At 45.7% G+C, this 19,347-nt stretch overlaps 2 protein-coding genes across 2 annotated transcripts in view; both read right to left on the bottom strand.

The window, feature by feature from the left end:
* Positions 1 to 19,347, bottom strand: part of LOC309545654 (olfactory receptor 2A12-like) — a gene marked incomplete at both ends in the record, with an annotated part of 487,251 nt that overhangs the window by 203,633 nt on the left and 264,271 nt on the right. The gene's annotated exons all lie outside the window — the stretch shown is intronic.
* On the bottom strand, positions 12,064 to 13,014 carry LOC309545953 (olfactory receptor 6F1-like; the record flags this gene model as incomplete). Its single annotated transcript, XM_082245404.1, has 1 exon — positions 12,064 to 13,014. One exon carries the CDS (start codon positions 13,012 to 13,014, stop codon positions 12,064 to 12,066), a length of 951 nt encoding a protein of 316 aa, XP_082101530.1.

Genomic DNA, 19,347 nt, shown 5'->3' with positions numbered 1-19,347 from the left:
TTATGCAGGAGTGGCAACCTGTGAAGCTCTGGTGAACTCCATGTCCAAGAGGATTAAGGCAGTGCTGGAGAATAATTGTGGCCACACAAAATATTGACACTTTGGGCCCAATTTGGACATTTTAACTTAGTGGTGTATAATCACTTTTGTTACCAGCGGTTTAGACATTAACGGCTGTGTGTTGAGTTATTTTGAGTGGACAGCAAATTTACACTGTTATACAAGCTGTACACTCACTACTTTACATTGTAGCAAAGTGTCATTTTTTTCAGTGATGACACATGAAAAGTTATAAAAAAATTCTACAAAAATGTGAGAGGAGTACTCACTTTTGTGAGATACTGAATGTAGCACTCACCCCTACAAGAGCCACTGATTTTCCACAGGTTCCTCTCCCAAATTAGTGCAGTGGCGGCCAGGCATACTGCAACTGTCATGCTGCCTGGCTCAGTGAATTGTCTAGGGCATTGGTCTCCAAACTGTGGCCCTTTGCTTGCTTTTATCAGGCCCTTAGGACACTATGCCCTATTGTTGATGTCAGTAGATAAAATAATCGCCCCCACCACCACTGACACTGAAGGGGCACAATTCCTCCCAATGATGGGGCACAATTTCTCCCAATGACATCAACAATTGGGCCCAATGACACCAACGTTGGGGCACAATTCCTCCCAATGACACTAACAACTGGGTTGAATGACACCAATGATGGGGAACGATTCCTCCCCAATGACACCAATGATGGGGCACAATTTCTTACAATGACAACAACTGGGCCAAATGACACCAATGACGGGATGAAATTCAATGCATTTTTTTTTTCACTGATGTCAGGACCGTTTCTACTCCCAATGGCCACAGTCCCCCCCCCCCCCCCTAAAATCAGAAGGACAGTAAACTGGCCCTTTGTTTAAAAAATGTGGAGACCCCTGGTCTAGGGATTACTTTCTCTGAAAAGTATTGCTGACTAACCTTGGATAGGGTAGAGTTTGGCTACATGTGATCCACCTAGATGACAACATTGCCACAAACTCCCAAGTGGAGCCCACTGCCAGCTGATACTAGACACCAATTTTCTCACCTTGAACTGAAGAAGTGGCAATATAAAGCCTCAAAACGAGTTTTATTCAGTGAAATGAAGTAATTGGATGTCCTACTAAAGCAGAAGACTCATGCCTATCATTTCCAATAACCACTTCAGACACCTCTGCCAATTGATCTACTGATGGCCTTTTTCCCAATGACCCCTCTTATCAATTCCTTCACTTACCTAAAAACCCCACCTAGGATGGACATGCCCAAGGCATAGAGAGCAACCACAATGGCCCTGCGTACTAGGAAGGCCATTTGTTACCCCCAATTGAGGGGTGATCGCAGCCTCAAAAGTTGTAAGTCCATTTTTTCCTTTTATTGTGGGAACATTTTATACTGGCCGTCACTAAATGGCGGCCCGCGGTCCATTGGCGGCCCGCACGATGCTTTCACCCGGACCGCGAGGCCGCCTCCTTTATTCATTCAATGGTTTGCTGGGACCGCGGGTGTCCCAGCAACCAGTGACGTACTGTGTGTGCGCTGCGGTTCCCGGCCGGTGTCCTGTCGGGCCGCGAGTAGGGGCGTGACGTCACGCGCACGACCCGCCCCCCGCTCCTGACTGCGGCTCCCATTCAGCCAGGCAGCGAGTTGGGGCGTGACATTATGTGCGCGCCCCGCCCCCCTACTCGTGGCTTCTGGCTCGGCTCCTGGCTCCAGGTATGTGGAGCACAAGGGGAGAAAGGAATGTGGTCATAGCTGCACTTAAAGCTGATGGGAGGTTTTTAAAGTGTGCAGATTGATGGGCATATTTTGTAGTGCTCATTAGAGTGCCCCATAAAAAAAATGTGCCCATCAGCATGCCCCTTATTTTATGTTAAGGGGCACTCTAATGGGCAGATTTAATGTTAAGGGGCACTCTAATGGGCAGATTTAATGTTAAGGGGCACTCTAATGGGCAGATTTAATGTTAAGGGGCACTCTAATGGGCAGATTTTATGTTAAGGGGCACTCTAATGGGCAGATTTTATGTTAAGGGGCACTCTAATGGGCAGATTTTATGTTAAGCGCAACACTGATTTACACGGTTTTGCCCATCAGAGTGCCCCCTAACATAAAATGTGCCCATCAGAGTGCCCCCTAACATAAAATGTGCCCATCAGAGTGCCCCCTAACATAAAATGTGCCCAGAGTGCCCCTTATTTTATGTTACGGGTCACGCTGATGGGCCTATTTTATGCTAGGGGGCACTCTGATGGGCACATTTTATGCTAGGGGGCACTCTGATGGACACATTTTATGCTAGGGGGCACTCTGATGGGCACATTTTATGCTAGGGGGCACTCTGATGGGCACATTTTATGCTAGGGGGCACTCTGATGGGCACATTTTATGCTACTCTGATGGGCACATTTTATGCTACTCTGATGGGCACATTTTATGCTACTCTGATGGGCACATTTTATGCTACTCTGATGGGCACATTTTATGCTAGGGGGCACTCTGATGGGCACATTTTATGTTAGGGGGCACTCTGATGGGCACATTTTATGTTAGGGGGCACTCTGATGGGCACATTTTATGTTAGGGGGCACTCTGATGGGCACATTTTATGTTAGGGGGCACTCTGATGGGCACTTTATGTTAGGGGGCACTCTGATGGGCACATTTTATGTTAGGGGGCACTCTGATGGGCACATTTTATGTTAGGGGGCACTCTGATGGGCACATTTTATGTTAGGGGGCACTCTGATGGGCAAATTTTATGTTAGGGGGCACTCTGATGGGCACATTTTATGTTAGGGGCACTCTGAAGGGCACATTTTATGTTAGGGGGCACTCTGATGGGCATATTTTATGCTACTCTGATGGGCATATTTTATGCTAAGGGGCACTCTGATGGGCATATTTTATGTTAGGGGGCAATCTGATGGGCATATTTTATGCTAAGGGGCACTCTGATGGCCATATTTTATGTTAAGAGCAATGCTGATTTACACGTTTTGTTTTGCCCATCAGAGTGCAACCTAACATAAAATGTGCACATCAGAGTGCCCCCTAACATAAAATATGCCCATCAGATTGCCCCCTAACATAAAATGTGCACATCAGAGTGCCCCCTAACATAAAATGTGCCCATCAGCGTGTCCCTTATTTTATGTTAAGGGTCACGCTGATGAGCAAATTTTATGCTAAGGGCACATTTTATGTTAGGGGGCACTCTGATGGGCACATTTTATGTTAGGGGGCACTCTGATGGGCACATTTTATGTTAGGGGGCACTCTGATGGGCATATTTTATGTTAAGAGCAACGCTGATGGACACGTTTTTGTTTTGCCCATCTTTCTGAGTCATAGCAAAGACTTCAGATTCGGACCTCGGCCCAAAGAAAATTTTAGCAACCGGACCTCCTTGAATTTTAATTCATTACCCCTGTTTTATACTATTTTATAAATAAATCTACTACACTATAAAGGCTCTCCCGCCTCCCTCTCTTTTCTTTTTTCGGTGGACCAGAGACGTCTGGTTGGCAACTGAGGATCCTTCAGTCCACGATCTACCAACACACCCTAGACCCATAGTTGTGATGAATGGGACAGCTAACATGGGGATGCACAAAACACCTATGCATGCCTGTTTAGGCAAACATGGCCCTCAAATGGGTGTAAACGGTAGGACACCTGTGTGAGTAAGGCCTAAGACAGGAAGTGTGGTGCTGTCGAAATCACCAGATAAAATAAAGAAAAAAAAGCCTAAAAGGAAAATGAATGCATTTACTACATCTAAGGATTGTTAGGCTTCTATATATTACATTTTTGGTTTGGGGTTTATTACCAATTTAAAGTGGCTGTAAACTTCAGACAGGAAATATGAACAAAGCATATCCCTCTATTGCGTGTGCTTGTCTCAATCCAGAGCACCAAGTGTCATTTCTGTCTGCTGCCTCCTTCCTCTGCCATTTGCATGAGTCGCTAAAAAAAAGGTGACATGGTGAGGGATCTCCAGCAGACAGCCTGTGATTGACAGCCTCAGCTCTGTTCCTGTGTGCTGTTGGAAGGGGTGGTGGGGGTGTCCCTTCCTTCCAATCAGCTTTCAGTAAATTTGGCAGAGTGTAACTCTTCCCCACCCCATGCTTTTTGAAAGCTCAGACAAGTTGTTAAAATTCAGCACTTTTCAACAAATGTAGAAGAGAGAAGACTGCAGATAAACAGGTACAACTCATGTAGGAGGATTTGCTTCTTCTCTGTGTATCACTTGAGGCCAGTCACTTCACTTACTGAAAAAGTATTTCCCCCCTTCCAGATTTTTGTTTATTTTTTTGTATATTTGTCATACTTAAATGATTCAGATCATCAAACAAACTTTAGTATTTACACAAAAATAACTAGAGTAAATACAAAATGCAGTTTTTAAAAACTTGCCTGACCATATGTGAAAAAGTAATTGCCACATCCATGACATGTTAGTGGTCATTCGTGCCTCATCTAGCCCCTTGAATGCTTAGGGAGCACTGCTGCTGCAGAGGAGAATTGAGCAGAAGAGGACATGGAGGAGGAGGTGGTGGAGTAGCCAGATGTGGCAGAACCAGCACCAGCTTTTTAGAGGCATGGTGGCAAAACAAGCTGCAGCACCGAACCCTGTCCTGCATCCTTCCTAGCTACCAGCAGAGCTATCCAGTGCGCCGTGAAATAAATATAACGTCCCTGTCCATGCCTGCTGGACCAAGAGTCAGCAGTAATGTGCACCTTCCTGCTGACCGCTTTGTCCAACTAGGCCAACACACTACCTTCCACATGATGGTAGAGAGCCGGAATGGCCTTACGCGAAAAGAAATGCCTTTTTGGGACCTGCCACTGTGGTGCAGCACATTCCACAAATTCGCGAAAGGGAGCCGAGTCTACCAGATGAAAAGGCAGCAACTGTAATGCTAGTAATTTGGCCAAGCTAGCATTAAGACGCTGAGCATGTGGATGGCTGGGACAGTATTTCTTTCTACGGTTCAAATACTGGGGTAGTGAAATTTGCCTGCTGCCCAAATCAAGCGGTGGTGTACTGCTAGCAGATTGGGTGCAAGTTTCTGTGCCACTCATTGCTATGCCATCATCCCTCTAAATGCTGGTATTTGAGAAGGCATGAGGTATAGTAGGGTTAGAGATCGTAGATGAGGAGCAGGGTGAGGTATGCTTGTTTTGATCTGGTGCCTCTTTCAGGTGCTGTTGCCAACGGACTGCATGGCAGGTCGTCATATGCCTTGTCAAGCATGCGATGCCCAAGCGGCTGGTGTTCTGGCCACGCTTGATCCGCTTTAGACAGATGTTGCAAAGAGCAACACTGTGGTCTACTGCACAGATGCTGAAAAAAGCCCACACTAATGAACTTTTTTGAGTCCGCTGGGATTTTGGAGCACCCTACATTCTGTGGAGCTCTGTGCGTTGACGCAATAGGTTGGCTACTGCTATGGCGGCCCCTGGAGCACATCCCGCCTCGTTGGAGTTGTGCGTCCTCCTCATCCTCCCCCTCCTCCTCCTCCTCCTCCTCCTCTATTCTGTCAGGCACCCAAATACAGTTAGTGACCTCATCATCCCCTCCCTCCTCGTCACTGGAGCAAACTTGGCAATATGCTTCAACATGTGGCAACATGACTGCTGGTTTCTTGTCCGTCATTGTCACCCCCTCTCTCTAGGCTCACTTTATTCCCTTCATCAACCTGGGAACCAAAATCACAGCTTTCAAATTGCCGAGCATCCTCCAGCAGCATGTCACTGACACTATAATTGAATAGTTCAAGTGACTCCTCCGTTCATGATGGTGGGGCAACTTCAAGGAGTAGCTGTGGAGAAGGAGCCTGTGGAACAGGCCGCTTTGGCAGCTGCGGTGGAAGGCAAATTACTGGGAGCGTGGGTGTCAGAGGAAGAGGAGGATGAGGATGGCTTATTGATCCACTCCCCCAACTTCCTCTTAGCACGGGCAGCGCCAGAAATAAAGGATGGGCGTGCCCCGCCTGCACAGGATGCCCTATGTCGACTGTGACCACCACTTTTCACAATGGACACAGAGGCTGCTTGCCCTCTTTTCATGGCTTGTGAGTGTCGGCCTCTCCTTGTCGGCCTTTTGGACATGATGTTGATACAGATCAATATAGGGTATACGCAACTGACCAATAGATACTCAAATCACCTGATATGATGTATTTGATAGCCCTATAGGTGAGCTGTGGTGGTTATAGATGTACGCAACTGACCGATTATCAATACTCTCACTGATATCTGATGTAATCTATAATCCTATAGATGGGTGATCTGTAATTCCTATAGAAAGATCCACAACTGAGCAATGGTTACTGTGGCTGATATCTGAAGTGATCTCTATTCCTACAGGTCTGTGATCCCTATAGAAAGATCCACAACTGAGAAAATGTTACTGTGGCTGATATCTGAAGTGATCTCTATTCCTACAGGTCCGAGATCTCTATAGAAAAATCCACAACTGAGCAATGGTTACTGTGGCTGATATCTGCAGTGATCTCTATTCCTACAGGTCTGTGATCCCTATATAAAGATCCACAACTGAGCAAAGGTTACTGTGGCTGATATTTGCAGCGATCTCTATTCCTACAGGTCTGTGATCCTTATAGAAAGATCAAAAACTGAGCAAAGGTTACTGTGGCTGATAGCTGCAGTGATCTCTATTCCTACAGGTCTGTGAATATTATAAAATGTTGCAGAAACTGACCGATGAACGATACTGTGACTGGAATCTGATATAAAGAAAGACCACTCTCCCTACCTCACACAGGAACCTTGGCCCTCCCTACACAGCTACTCACTCACTGGCGCTATACTGTGTGATATGATGTAAAGAAATCAATCTATCCCTACCTCACACAGGAACCTGTCCCTCCCTACACTGCTAAGAATGTCTCTCTGCACTGTCTGACTCCAAAAAAAGGACTCTGTCTCTGCCTGAATCGCGTGCCTGTCCCTGTCTGATCGCCCGCACAATGACACTACATGCTGCGGCTGCGCGAGCAGCCTTTATGTAGTGTGGGGCGTGTACTTGGCCCCTGAGCCATGATTGGCTAAAGGCAGGCTGCCTTTAGTCCACTCATGGCAGAGATCATTTGATTGGCCAAAGCATGAGGTCAGGGTGCATGCTTTGGCCAATTATATAACACGGTGCGCGTGCAGTGCGAATTTCCCGCGAAGAAGCACATTTGCTCGTCATTCGACGAACGAACGAATTAGCGATGTTCGAGTCAAACTTACCTTCGACTTCAACTCGAAGCTCATCCCTAATGTGGTATCCCCATACTCAGGAGGCGTAGCAGAATGTATTTTGGAGTGTAGTTGCAAGTATGCCTGTACAGTGTGTGAGAAATAACTTTGTATTATGACCATTTTGTAAAAAAATAAAAATCTTAATTTTGCAAAGAATTGTGGACAAAAAAATTACAAATGCAAAAAACTCACCATGCCTCTTACTAAATACCCTGGAATGTCTTTTTTTCCAAAAAGGGGTCATTTGGGGGGTATTTGTACTTTACTGGCTTGTTGGGATCTCAAGAAATGAGATAGGCCGTCAGTACATCAGGTGTGATCAGGTGTGATCAATTTTCAATGATTGGCACCATAGCTTGAAGACTCTATAACTTTCACAAAGACCAAATAATATCTACTTATTTCGGTTATTTTTACCAAAGATATGTAGCAGTATAAATTTTAGCCAAAATTTATGAAGATAAATTACTAAATTTGGAAAATTTTAAAACCGGAACACAGAAAGAAAAATGCATTTTTTACAAAATTTTCGGTATTTTTCCATTTATAGTGCAAAAAATAAAAAACCCAATGATGATTAAATACCACCAAAAGAAAGCTCTGTTTGTGTGAAAAAAGGACAAACATTTCATATGGGTACAGTCTTGCATGACTGAGTAGTTGTCATTCAAAGTGTGAGAGCACTGAAACCTGAAAATTGGCCTGGTAAGGAAGGGGGTTTTAGTGCCCAGTGGGTAAGTGGTTAAATAGAAGCTGTCTGACAAAGTGAAGCAGCGAAAAGATCTAAAAAAGCAACACATCATGCTGCAATTTAAAGAAATTTAAGAACAGATGAGAAACAAAGTATTTGACATGTATCAGTCTGGAAAGGCTTTGGGACTCCAGCAAACCATAATGGCTGTAAGTCCATTTTTTACTTTTTTTTGTGGGACCATTTTATCCTAGTTTCTGAATAAGTCTACTACACTATAAGGGCTATCCCACCCCCCTCTCTTTTCTTTTTCGGTAGACCAGAGACCTCTGGTCAGCAACCCAGGATCCTTCAGTCCCCGATCTACCAACACACATTAGACCCTTAATTGTGTTGAATGGGACTGCTTGCACGGGGATGCACAAGACGCCTATGCATGCCTGTTTAGGTAAACATCTCCCTCAAATGGGTGTAAACGGTAGTACACCTTCGTGAGTAAGGCCCAAGACAGGGAGTGTGGTGCTTTCGAAATCACCAGGTAATATAAAGAAAAAAAAAAAAAACAAATGTGGTGACTGCATTCATTTTCCATTTTAAGGATTGGTAGGCTTCAATATATTACATTTTTGGTTTTGGCTTTATTACCAATTTAACATGTTTGCAAACCTCAGACAGAAAATATGAACAAAGCATATCCCTCTATAGCGTGTGCTTGTCTCAATCCAGAGCACCAAGTGTCATTTCTGTCTGCTGCCTCCTTCCTCTGCTATCTGCAGGAGTCAGTAGAAAAAAGGTGACAAGGGTGAGGGATCTCCAGGAGACAGCCTGTGATTGACAGCCTCAGCTCTGTTCCTGTGTGCTGTTGGAAGAGGTGGGAGGTGTCCCTTCCTTCCAATCAGCTTTCAGTGAACTTGGCAGAGTGTAAAGCCCCGTACACACGTAGCGATTGTCGGCCGAACGATCGGCTGTCTTTTGTCCATTGCTGTCCTGTCGGTTGAAAAGTGCTAAAGACTGCACACAAATTTTGTCGGCCAACAACAGCCGACTGCAGAAGTGATGTCATGTGATGGTTAACTTTCCGTGTGTTTTTTCTTCTCTGAGCATGCCCAGTCTTGCTCATCTGCTGTTTGTCGGCCGAATTCTGTACTGACTGAGGAACAATCGGCCGTTCTGGTGTTGGCCAACAAAAATTTTAAAGCCTGCACACCAGATTCTGTTTGCCCGAAAAGGCGCAGTCGGTTGTCGGAAGCATCATACTAACAAGCCGACAATCGGCCTATCGGACGTTGGCCGAATATTTACGGCCGACAATCGCTACATGTGTACGGGCCTTAACTCTTCCTCACCCCGTGCCTTTTGAAAGCTCAGACAAGTTGTTGCAATTCAGCTGTAGAAGAGAGAAGACTGATGCTGCAATCTAAAGAAATTCAAGAACAGAAACAAAGTAATTGACATGTATCAGTCTGGAAAAGGTTACAAAGCCATTTTTAAGGCTTTGGGACTCCAGCGAACCACAAATGAAAAAGACGTGGAACAATGATAAACCTTCCAAGGGGTGGCCAGCCAACCAAACTTACTCCAATAGCACGACGACGACTCATCCAGGAGATCATAAAAGAGCCCAGAACAACATCTAAAGAGCTGCAGGCCTCACTTGCCTCAGGTAAGGTCAGTGTTTATGATTCATCAATAAGAAAGAGTTTGGGCAAAAATGGCATCCGTGGGAGAGTTCCAAGGCCAAAGCCACTGTTGACCAAAAAGAACACAAAGGCTCATCTCACATTTGCCAAAAAACATCTTGATTATCCCCAAGCCTTTTGGGCAAATATCCTGTAGACTAATGAGACAAAAGTTTAACTTTTTGGAAGGTGTGTGTCCCGTTACATCTGGCGTAGAACTAACACAGAATTTCATAAAAAGAACATCATACCAATAGTCACATGGTGGTGGTACTGTGATGGTCTGGGGCAGCTTCAGAACCTGGACGACTTGTCATAATTGATGGAACCATGAATTCTGCGCTCTACCAGAAAATCCTGAAGGAGAATTTCTGGCTTTGAGTTCCTGAGCTCAAGCTCAAGGGCATTTGGGTTATGACACAGAACAATGATCCGAAACACACCAGCATGTCTACCTCTGAATTGCTCAGTGGTCTAGTCAAAGTCCAGACTTAAATCCTATTGAGATGCTGTGGCATGACCTTAAACAGGCCATTCATGCTGGAAAAGCCTCCAATGTGGATAAATATAAACAATTCTGCAAAGAAGAGTGGGCCGAAATTCCTCCACAGCCTTGTGAAAGACTCATTGCCAGTTATTGCCAAGGCTTTATTGCATTTGTTGCTGCCAAGATTGACAAAACCAGTTATTAGGTTTAGGGGGGCAATTACTTTTTCAAATAGGACCAGGCAGGTTTGGACAGCTTTTATCCCTTAATAAATGAAATAATCATTTAAAAACTGCATTTTGAATTTACTCGGGTTATCTTTGTGTATTATTAAAATTTGTTTGATGACCTGAATCAATTAAGTGTCGGGAAGGGGGCAGATACTTTTTCACAGCATTGTATATGTCAGGGTTTACAAGCGCTTTAATGATTTATTAGAGAATGCTGAGCTGCAATAATGCTGCAAATGTATATATTCGAACAAATATATTCCTCGCGCCTAGGAGTGTCTAGACTCTAGTAGGACAGGTAGTGTAGCTACTATATGAAAGATGATAAAATAGTTAGATAAGCAGCTGCTATAAAGTGCAAAGTGAATGTATAGGAAATCCCAAACTAGATGGGATAATATAGCGCTTGCTGGTATGAGGAGGGAGAGGTAGGAGTAGGATTGCAAATAAAAGCTAATATCCTAAAACTCTAAATACTGTACCCTTAAAACATAAATACCGTGAGGATTTATATAAATTAAATAACAATATAAATGATGTGCCAAGTCAAGTCCAAAATAATTCCACAATGTAAAAATACATAAATAAATCACAATATAGATAATGTGCCAAGTGGGATTCAAAAATAGTTCATAGGTGACTCAGTGATGGGTAATCCAAAAAAGTGCCAAAAAAAGTGCAAGTGCTTGGTGCTGGATCCTCCAATGGACCAGGAAATCCAATCATGCAGGTGATTTCAAAGAAGGTAAGATGTAAACTCACCAGATATGGTGGGTCTCAACTGCCTTACGGCAAAGAGACCAATAACGCTTTAATGACCCTCCAGGTCAGAAAGATGGTGACTGCTGGGCTCCAATCCCTCCCGGCCGGAATCCCCCACGTGGGGCAAATAGGGTCCTCACGGTCCTCCAAATTGGATTCAGGGAACAAAAAGGACAGGCTCCGGATGGTGCAGTACCATTAAGGCTAATTTATTAAAATTCAAAGGCAAACAATGGATAAAAAACGCTGTGCAGAGCCCACCAGTGAGTGTCTGTAGCGTGGAGAGCGGCTTGCGTTCCAGGCTGACTTCCGGGCTGACGGCGTGCGTTCCACCTGACGCGCGTTTCGTCAGAGCGTAGTGACGTCTTCAGAGGGGGAGAACGAACTTCCTGGGTAGGAGGAGCGGAGGGTGGTGCATATCACATTTAAGTCCCCATACGAGCGTACGTCTCCACCTCTGAAGACGTCACTACGCTCTGACGAAACGCGCGTCAGGTGGAACGCACGCCGTGAGCCCGGAAGTCAGCCTGGAACGCAAGCCACTCTCCACGCTACAGACACTCACTGGCGGGCTCTGCACAGCGTTTTTTATCCATTGTTTGCCACCTATGAACTATTTTTGAATCCCACTTGGCACATTATCTATATTGTGATTTATTTATGTATTTTTACATTGTGGAATTTTTTTGGACTTGACTTGGCACATCATTTATATTGTTATTTAATTTATATAAATCCTCACGGTATTTATGTTTTAAGGGTACAGTATTTAGAGTTTTAGAGTTTTAGGATATTAGCTTTTATTTGCAATCCTACTCCTACCTCTCCCTGCTCATACCAGCAAGCGCTATATTACCCCATCTAGTTTGGGATTTCCTATACATGAGCTGCAATAATGTTTGTATTTTATATATGTATAGAGTTTAGCTTCATTGTCCTAATCTTTTTTAGACATTCTGCACGAAACTCTTTACTTCTAAATGTATAGATCAGCGGGTTCACTAAGGGGGTCCAGAAAAAGAATATGAATGTGAAAGTGTTGGTGAGTTGAAGGGTCACTACCTTGGCTGGCAACATATAGACACCAAGAGAGAGACTGGTTTGCATGGAGAACACGATGAGGTGGGAACTACATGTAGAGAAGGTCTTCTTCCTACCGGAGGATGAGGGAATTTTAAGAACCGTGTAAATTATAAAGACGTATGTCAGAAAAACAGAAGAAAGTGTGCCCAACATAATGAAGAAGCTTAAAACAGAAGCGAGGAAACGAACATACGTTGTATCGGAGGTGGCCAGGTCCAGGAATGGAGAAAAGTCACAGAATAAATGATGAATTGTGTTATGGCCACAAAATTGTAACTGATTCAGTAACCCGGTTACTACACCTGTACAAGCAATTGAAATCACCCAAAGTACAATGACCACCTGAAAATAAATTCTGTAATTCACAATGGAGGAATAGCGTAACGGATGGCAAACCGCCAAGTATCGATCGTAAGACATTAGAGCGTAATGGAAGGTTCCAATATCTCCTGCAGTCCCATACATCTGTAATTGTACAATGCACCCAGTGACTGTGAAGGTCGGTCTCTCACGAAGAACGTCATGTAGTAATTTTGGAATAATACTTGAAATGCTCAGCAGATCACATACACACATGCTCTGAATTATAAAAAACATCAGCGCCTTGAGACGAGCGCTACTAGAAATGACATAGATGATCAATACATTTTCACAGCAAATCAAAAGGTAAATGATCAGAAACAGAACAAACATTGGGGTCCTGAAGCCTTGAAAAACGTTAAATCCGGTGAGCAGAATTTCAGTGACGGCTGTGCAATTCTCGGGATACGTCATCTGTGGAGGAGACAATCACACATCACATACAATATTTAGAAGATCAATAATTAAATCTGCCTTACAGCTCTTCATTTTTTTTTCTGTTAAAACCAATTTTTTGATATTGAAGAAGTAGGCTGTCAATTATCCATATATTCTTTCTTTCTTAAACACATAGTTGCAAATATTATGGAACTGATTTACACTATAACTATAACTTTTATGGCTTCCCAGTCTTAGTCAGTAGGGTTCTATATTGAGTTGGCCTACCCTTTGGTTCAATATTGAGTTGGCCCACCCTTTGCAGCTATAACAGCTTCAACTCTTCTGGGAAGGCTGTCCACAAGGTTTAGGAGTGTGTCTATGGGAATGTTTTACCATTCTTCCAGAAGCGCATTTGTGAAGTCAGGAACTGGTGTTGGACGATAAGGTCTGGCTCGCAGTCTCCACTCTAATTCATCCTAAAGGTGTTCTATCGGGTTAAGGTATGGACTCTGTGCAGGCCAGTTAAGTTCCTCCACCCCAAACTCTCTCATTCATGTCTTTATGGACCTTGCTTTGTGCACTGGTGGAACAGGAAGGAGTCATCCCCAAGCTATTCCCACAAAGTTGGGGGCATGAAATTGTCCAGAATTTCTTAGTACTGTATATAGACACATTAGGAGTTCCCTTCACTGCAACTAAGCGGCCAAGCTCAACCCCTGAAAACCAACCCCACACCGTAATCCTTCTCCACCAAATTATTTGGACCAGTGGCTAAACCTTGTGGACAGCCTTCCCAGAAGAGTTGAAGCTGTTATAGCTACAAAGGGTGGGCCAACTCAATATTGAACCCTATAGACTATGACTGGGATGCCAATAAAGTTTGTGTAAAGGCAGGTGTCCCAATACATTTGGTAATATAGTAAACTATACTCCTGCAAAACACCCCCACACTATAATCCCCCCTCCACCAAATTATTTGGACCACTGCACAAAGCAAGGTCCATGGATGAGCGAGTTTATGGTGGAGAAACTTGACTGACCTGCACATAGTCCTGACCTCAACCTGATTGAACACCTTTGGGATAAATTAGAGCAGAGACTGCAAGCCAGGCCTTCTTGTTCACATCAGTGCCTGACCTCACAAATTGGCTTCTGGAAGAACGGTCAAACATTTCCATTAATGCACTTCTAAACCTTGTGGACAGCCTTACCAGAAGATTTGAAGCTGTTATAGCTGCAAAGGGCGAGCCAACCCAATACTGAACCCCAGACTAAGACTGGGATGCCATTAAAGTTCATGAGTGTGTAAAGGCAGGTGTCCCAATACTTTTGACAATATAGTGTATATAATGAGTGTAACACTCTCCTAGGTAGGTGCTAGTGAGAGAGTATAGTTTTGGCTCTGTCTGCCCATCAGAGGAGCATCAGGTAAATTCTCTATTGCTTAACGGAGAGTAGGATCTATGACCTTTTATGACCCTTGCCTGTGTCTGTGGTCTGGTTTTGTCCATCTCTCCTCCCATATTCATGTGTCTCAAATCAGATCCTATATTGATCAATTGAAAAATGCTTGCCCACACAATCTCCCTATAAATTTAAAGCAGTCTATGGGGGAGGCGCAGACACCATGTCTCATTCTTGAGTGTCTCAGTCACGAGTGTTGCACAGTTTCACCACCGCAGTTTAACTACAGCAGGGTAACTAAAGCTGTATGAAGATAGAACAAGAACTCTGGAAAGACTGCAAGCAAACCAGCACTCAACATTTAAACTTATTTGAAGTCAGATTCACACTTTCTTTCTGTAAACATGCTCCTTCTACTCTTCTTTCTCACATCGGTGTCTTCCATCCTCAAAATATCCTTACACTACCCCTCCTCTCCACCCCACAGCATACACATAGCACCCTCACTCCTACCCTCTCCCTACCACTGTACCCATCACCTCCTTCAGTTGCTGAGCTCACATGCTAACCTTAACAGCAGGGCAATTAGACATGTGCACTCATACACATCCCACTCCCATCTTACCTTTCTCACCCTCCTTCTCCTTCTAGCCTCAGGGGATATTTCCCCAAATCCTGGCCCTCCTTTTTCTAACTGCAAACCACATAACCCGCACCCTCCTCCTCTGGCAACAGCCGCAATCCACTCAGTTTAATTTATGTCCCCCTGCTTCCTAAAACCAGCCCCCCAATCTCATGTGCCCTTTGGAATGCTCGCTCCATCTGTAACAAGCTCACATCTGTGCACAACCTTTTTATCTCTCATAGCTTTAACATACTCGCCATAACTGAAACCTGGCTCCAAAATTCAGACACTGCTTCTCCTGCTGCCCTCTCCTATGGTGGGCTCCATTGGACTCACTCCCCCAGACCCACCGGACAGAAAGGAGGTGGAGTTGGATTCCTTTTATCCCCGCAATGCACCTACAAAGCCCTTCCAAACCCTCCCTCTCTGCACTCTCTTCTTTCGAGATGCATTGTATTCATCTGTTTTCTCCAATTTCTCTAAGGATTGCAGCAATCTATTGGTCCCCTGGACCAGCATCAAGCTTTTTCGATGACTTTGCTGCCTGGCTACCCTACTTTCTCTCCTCTGAAACACCCACTATCATTCTTGGTGACTTCAACATCCCTGTCAATGTTAACAGCACAGCTACAACTCACCTCCTCAACCTAACCTCCTCTTTTGAGCTAACCCAAAGGACACACACTTCCACTCACTCCAATGGTTATACCCTCGACCTTATATTCTCCCATCTCTGCTCTGCTGGCAACCTCACCAACAGCCCCTTTCCTCTCTCTGATCACAACCTCATCAGTTTCACTGTATCCTTGCCTCAAATCACCCAACCCCCCAAGCAGCAAACAATTACTTGTAGGAACCTTCGTTACTTTAACCCTTCTCTCCTCTATTCTGCTACTGACCACCGACATGACATAATCTCTCCCCTGTCCTGTCCTGACCTGACCTGGCCACCTCTGTTTACAACAGTTTGCTCTCGTCATCACTTGATGCACTTGCTCCTCTAACTACACGCAGAATTAGGCCCCGACCATTACAACCCTGGCAAACTGACAACAGTAGAAATCAGTAGAAATCTCAAGAGACACTGCCATGCTCTTGAACGACGATGGCATAAAACCAAATGCTTGCAGGACTTCACCCTATATAAATCTTCCCTCCAAACATACAATTCATGCCTCCATGCTGCCAAACAAGCCTACTTTGTCTCTCTTATCATCCAGTCCCCACTGGCTCTTCTCAACTTTTAACTTTCTAATTCGTCCCCCACCCTACTCACTCACAGCCCAAGAGATTGCCAATCTGTCAGGATCAGTGTCATTACGTGGGTCACCTGCTGGTGGCACTGTTTCTGGAACTGAGGGGCGCAGTTCCAGGGCCCACCAGCGGGTGTCTCCCAGCAGCTGGACTGTTCTTTTAATTAAGCTGCACCTGAGGACTGCTGAGGGAATATAAGCCCGCCCTTCACTGAGGCTCAGTGCTTCAGTATTTTCTCTGCTAGCCGTGTCCCTGTCTGATCCTGAAACCTGTATCCTGAATGCTGTATTCTGATCCTGTTCCCTGTACCCTGCTTCCTGTACCTGGCTCCCTGCTTTCCTTGTCTCCTGTCCCTGTCCTGTCCTGCTATTGTTTGCTCCATCCTTTTGTATATAGGTTGTTAGGTTCTATTGGGGTTTTGTACTGTTATCATTTATATTTTGTTTACTTGTTTATGGTCACTGGTGTTGGTATTGGAGTGTGTCATTTTGCTTAATAAACTTATTTACATCTTTATCCATCTTGGTCCTGATTCCTTGGTGCAGCCAACTGATCTGATCACCCTTGCTGGATGCCTGCATGTGGTATCCCTGACAGAATACTGAAGCCACTAACGATCAGATCGGTTGCACCTGGGAATTAGGAATTTTCTGGTTGTTGCAAGATGCAGTCAGAGGAGGTCTTTTATTTTTCTTTGCTTGTAACAGAAGACAGGGAATATTGTAGCCAAATTTTGAAAACTTACACTAGCGAGCAGTTGTTGGAATGCATCCGTCTGGCCCACTCGTTTGTTGACCAAGGCAGAGTTTTGTTCAAAGAGATTCAGCCACTTATTCAGCTCTGTGCAGAATTGGCTTTATCTAATACCCCTAAGGGTGGTGATGATTATTCTCCTCCTTTTAGTGTCTCTCAGGTGGTATCTCTTGTGTGGCTCTTGGAAGATGATAAACCCTATTTTATTGAACATTATTCAGTGTATTCTCCAGAGGCCCTGTTGGATTGCATGAATGCTGTATATTCTCTAATCAGACAAGGGGGTTGTAAATTGAGTTTTGTTCAGGCCTTACTGCAAACCTGGTCAGATCTTTCCAATTTAGCATCAGCTAACTCACACCAATCCACTTCTGCCTCTGGACACCAGTTTTCTCAAAGTTTCTCCTCTCCGTTACCCGTAGCAACCACAGCTGCAGTTGGGTATGGTTTGCTTTCCACTGCTTGTTCATATCCTGGCTTAACGAGTTGCACTTTTCCTGCATTTAACCCTGTGAAAACTTCCTCTACTACCCTGTTGCCCATAGCAACCTCTCAGAAATTCTCCTCTGTAACTGTCTCTCCTTTTCCACCATCTCCCAATACTGCCATTTCACTTCCATCTACTTCACAATCTATTCATAGCCCTGCAACCACTAGCAAGATTCCTGTATCTAAACCTAAAAAGAAAAGGAGATTTTTCCCAACACATACAATTATACCTGTTACCCAGCCTGCTGATCCGGTGCCTGTTTCTCAGCCTGCTGTCCCAGTGCCCGCTGTTCTGATGCCCGCTGTTCCAGTGCCCACTGATCTGGTGCCTCCTACGGAGCCTGCTGATCCAGTACCCCCTGAGCTGGTGCCTCCTACTGAGCCTGCTGATCCAGTGCCCACTGATCTGGTGCCTCCTACTGAGCCTGCTGATCCAGTGCCCACTGATCCAGTGCCTCCTACTGAGCCTGCTGATCCAGTGCCTGCTGTTCTGATGCCTGCTGATCCAGTGCCCGCTGATCTGGTGCCTCCTACTGAGCCTGCTGATCCAGTGCCCACTGTTCTGATGCCTGTTGTTCCAGTGCCTGCTGATCCAGTGCCCACTGATCCAGTGCCTCCTACTGAGCCTGCTGATCCAGTGCCCGTTCTGATGCCCGCTGATCCAGTGCCCACTGATCCAGTGCCTCCTACTGAGCCTGCTGATCCAGTGCCTGCTGTTCTGATGCCTGCTGTTCTGGTGCCCGCTGATCCAGTGCCTCCTACTGAGCCTGCTGATCCAGTGCCCACTCATCCGGTGCCTTCTACTGAGCCTGCTGATCCAGTGCCCGCTGTTCTGATGCCTGTTGTTCCAGTGCCCACTGATCGGGTGCCTCCTACTGAGCCTGCTGATCCAGTGCCTGCTGATCTGGTGCCTCCTACTGAGCCTGTTGATCCAGTGCCCACTGATCTGGTGCCTCCTACTGAGCCTGCTGATCCAGTGCCCGTTGTTCTGATGCCTGTTGTTCCAGTGCCCACTGATCCGGTGCCTCCTACTGAGCCTGCTGATCCAGTGCCCACTGTTCTGATGCCCGCTGATCCAGTGCCCACTGATCCAGTGCCTCCTACTGAGCCTGCTGATCCAGTGCCCACTGTTCTGATGCCTGTTGTTCCAGTGCCCACTGATCCGGTGCCTCCTACTGAGCCTGCTGATCCAGTGCCCGTTGTTCTGATGCCCGCTGATCCAGTGCCCACTGATCCAGTGCCTCCTACTGAGCCTGCTGTTCTGATGCCTGCTGATCCAGTGCCCGCTGATCTGGTGCCTCCTACTGAGCCTTTTGATCCAGTGCCCACTGATCCGGTGCCTCCTACTGTGCCTGCTGATCCTTTGCCTGCTGACCCAGTGCTTGCTGTTCCAGTGCCCGCTGACCCAGTGCTTGCTGTTCCGGTGCCTGCTGACCCAGTGTTTGCTGATCCAGTGCCTGCTGAGCCACGGTCTGCCGCCCTGTTTGATGTGCCACTGTCTGTTGCCCAGCCTGGTGTGCCACTGCCGGATATCCTGCATGCCGCTGGCGCTCCCCTGCTTGATGTCCAGCTTGCCTTCAGTCCCAGTGTTGGGACATGTGTTGCAATGAGGGCAGGTGTATCCCTAATGTTACGCCTCTTCAGGAACTTGACCTGTGGGGTGCCAAGACGGCTTCCAGACCCTGGTGGTGGGGCGCATGATCAATTGCTGGACTCTGGTGGCACGCCTTCCGGCAAGTTAAAGGCCTTTGGCCTAGAGAGTGCTAGAAGACCCACAGACATGGAGGGGAGACCTTTTTGGATTTTCGGGGTAGAAGCACAATGGAGCGTCCGGAGGCCGC

The sequence above is a fragment of the Pelophylax lessonae genome (assembly GCF_965119305.1).
Source record: "Pelophylax lessonae genome assembly, chromosome: 1".
NCBI lineage: Eukaryota > Metazoa > Chordata > Amphibia > Anura > Ranidae > Pelophylax > Pelophylax lessonae.
This window is presented reverse-complemented; position numbering and strand designations above follow the sequence as displayed.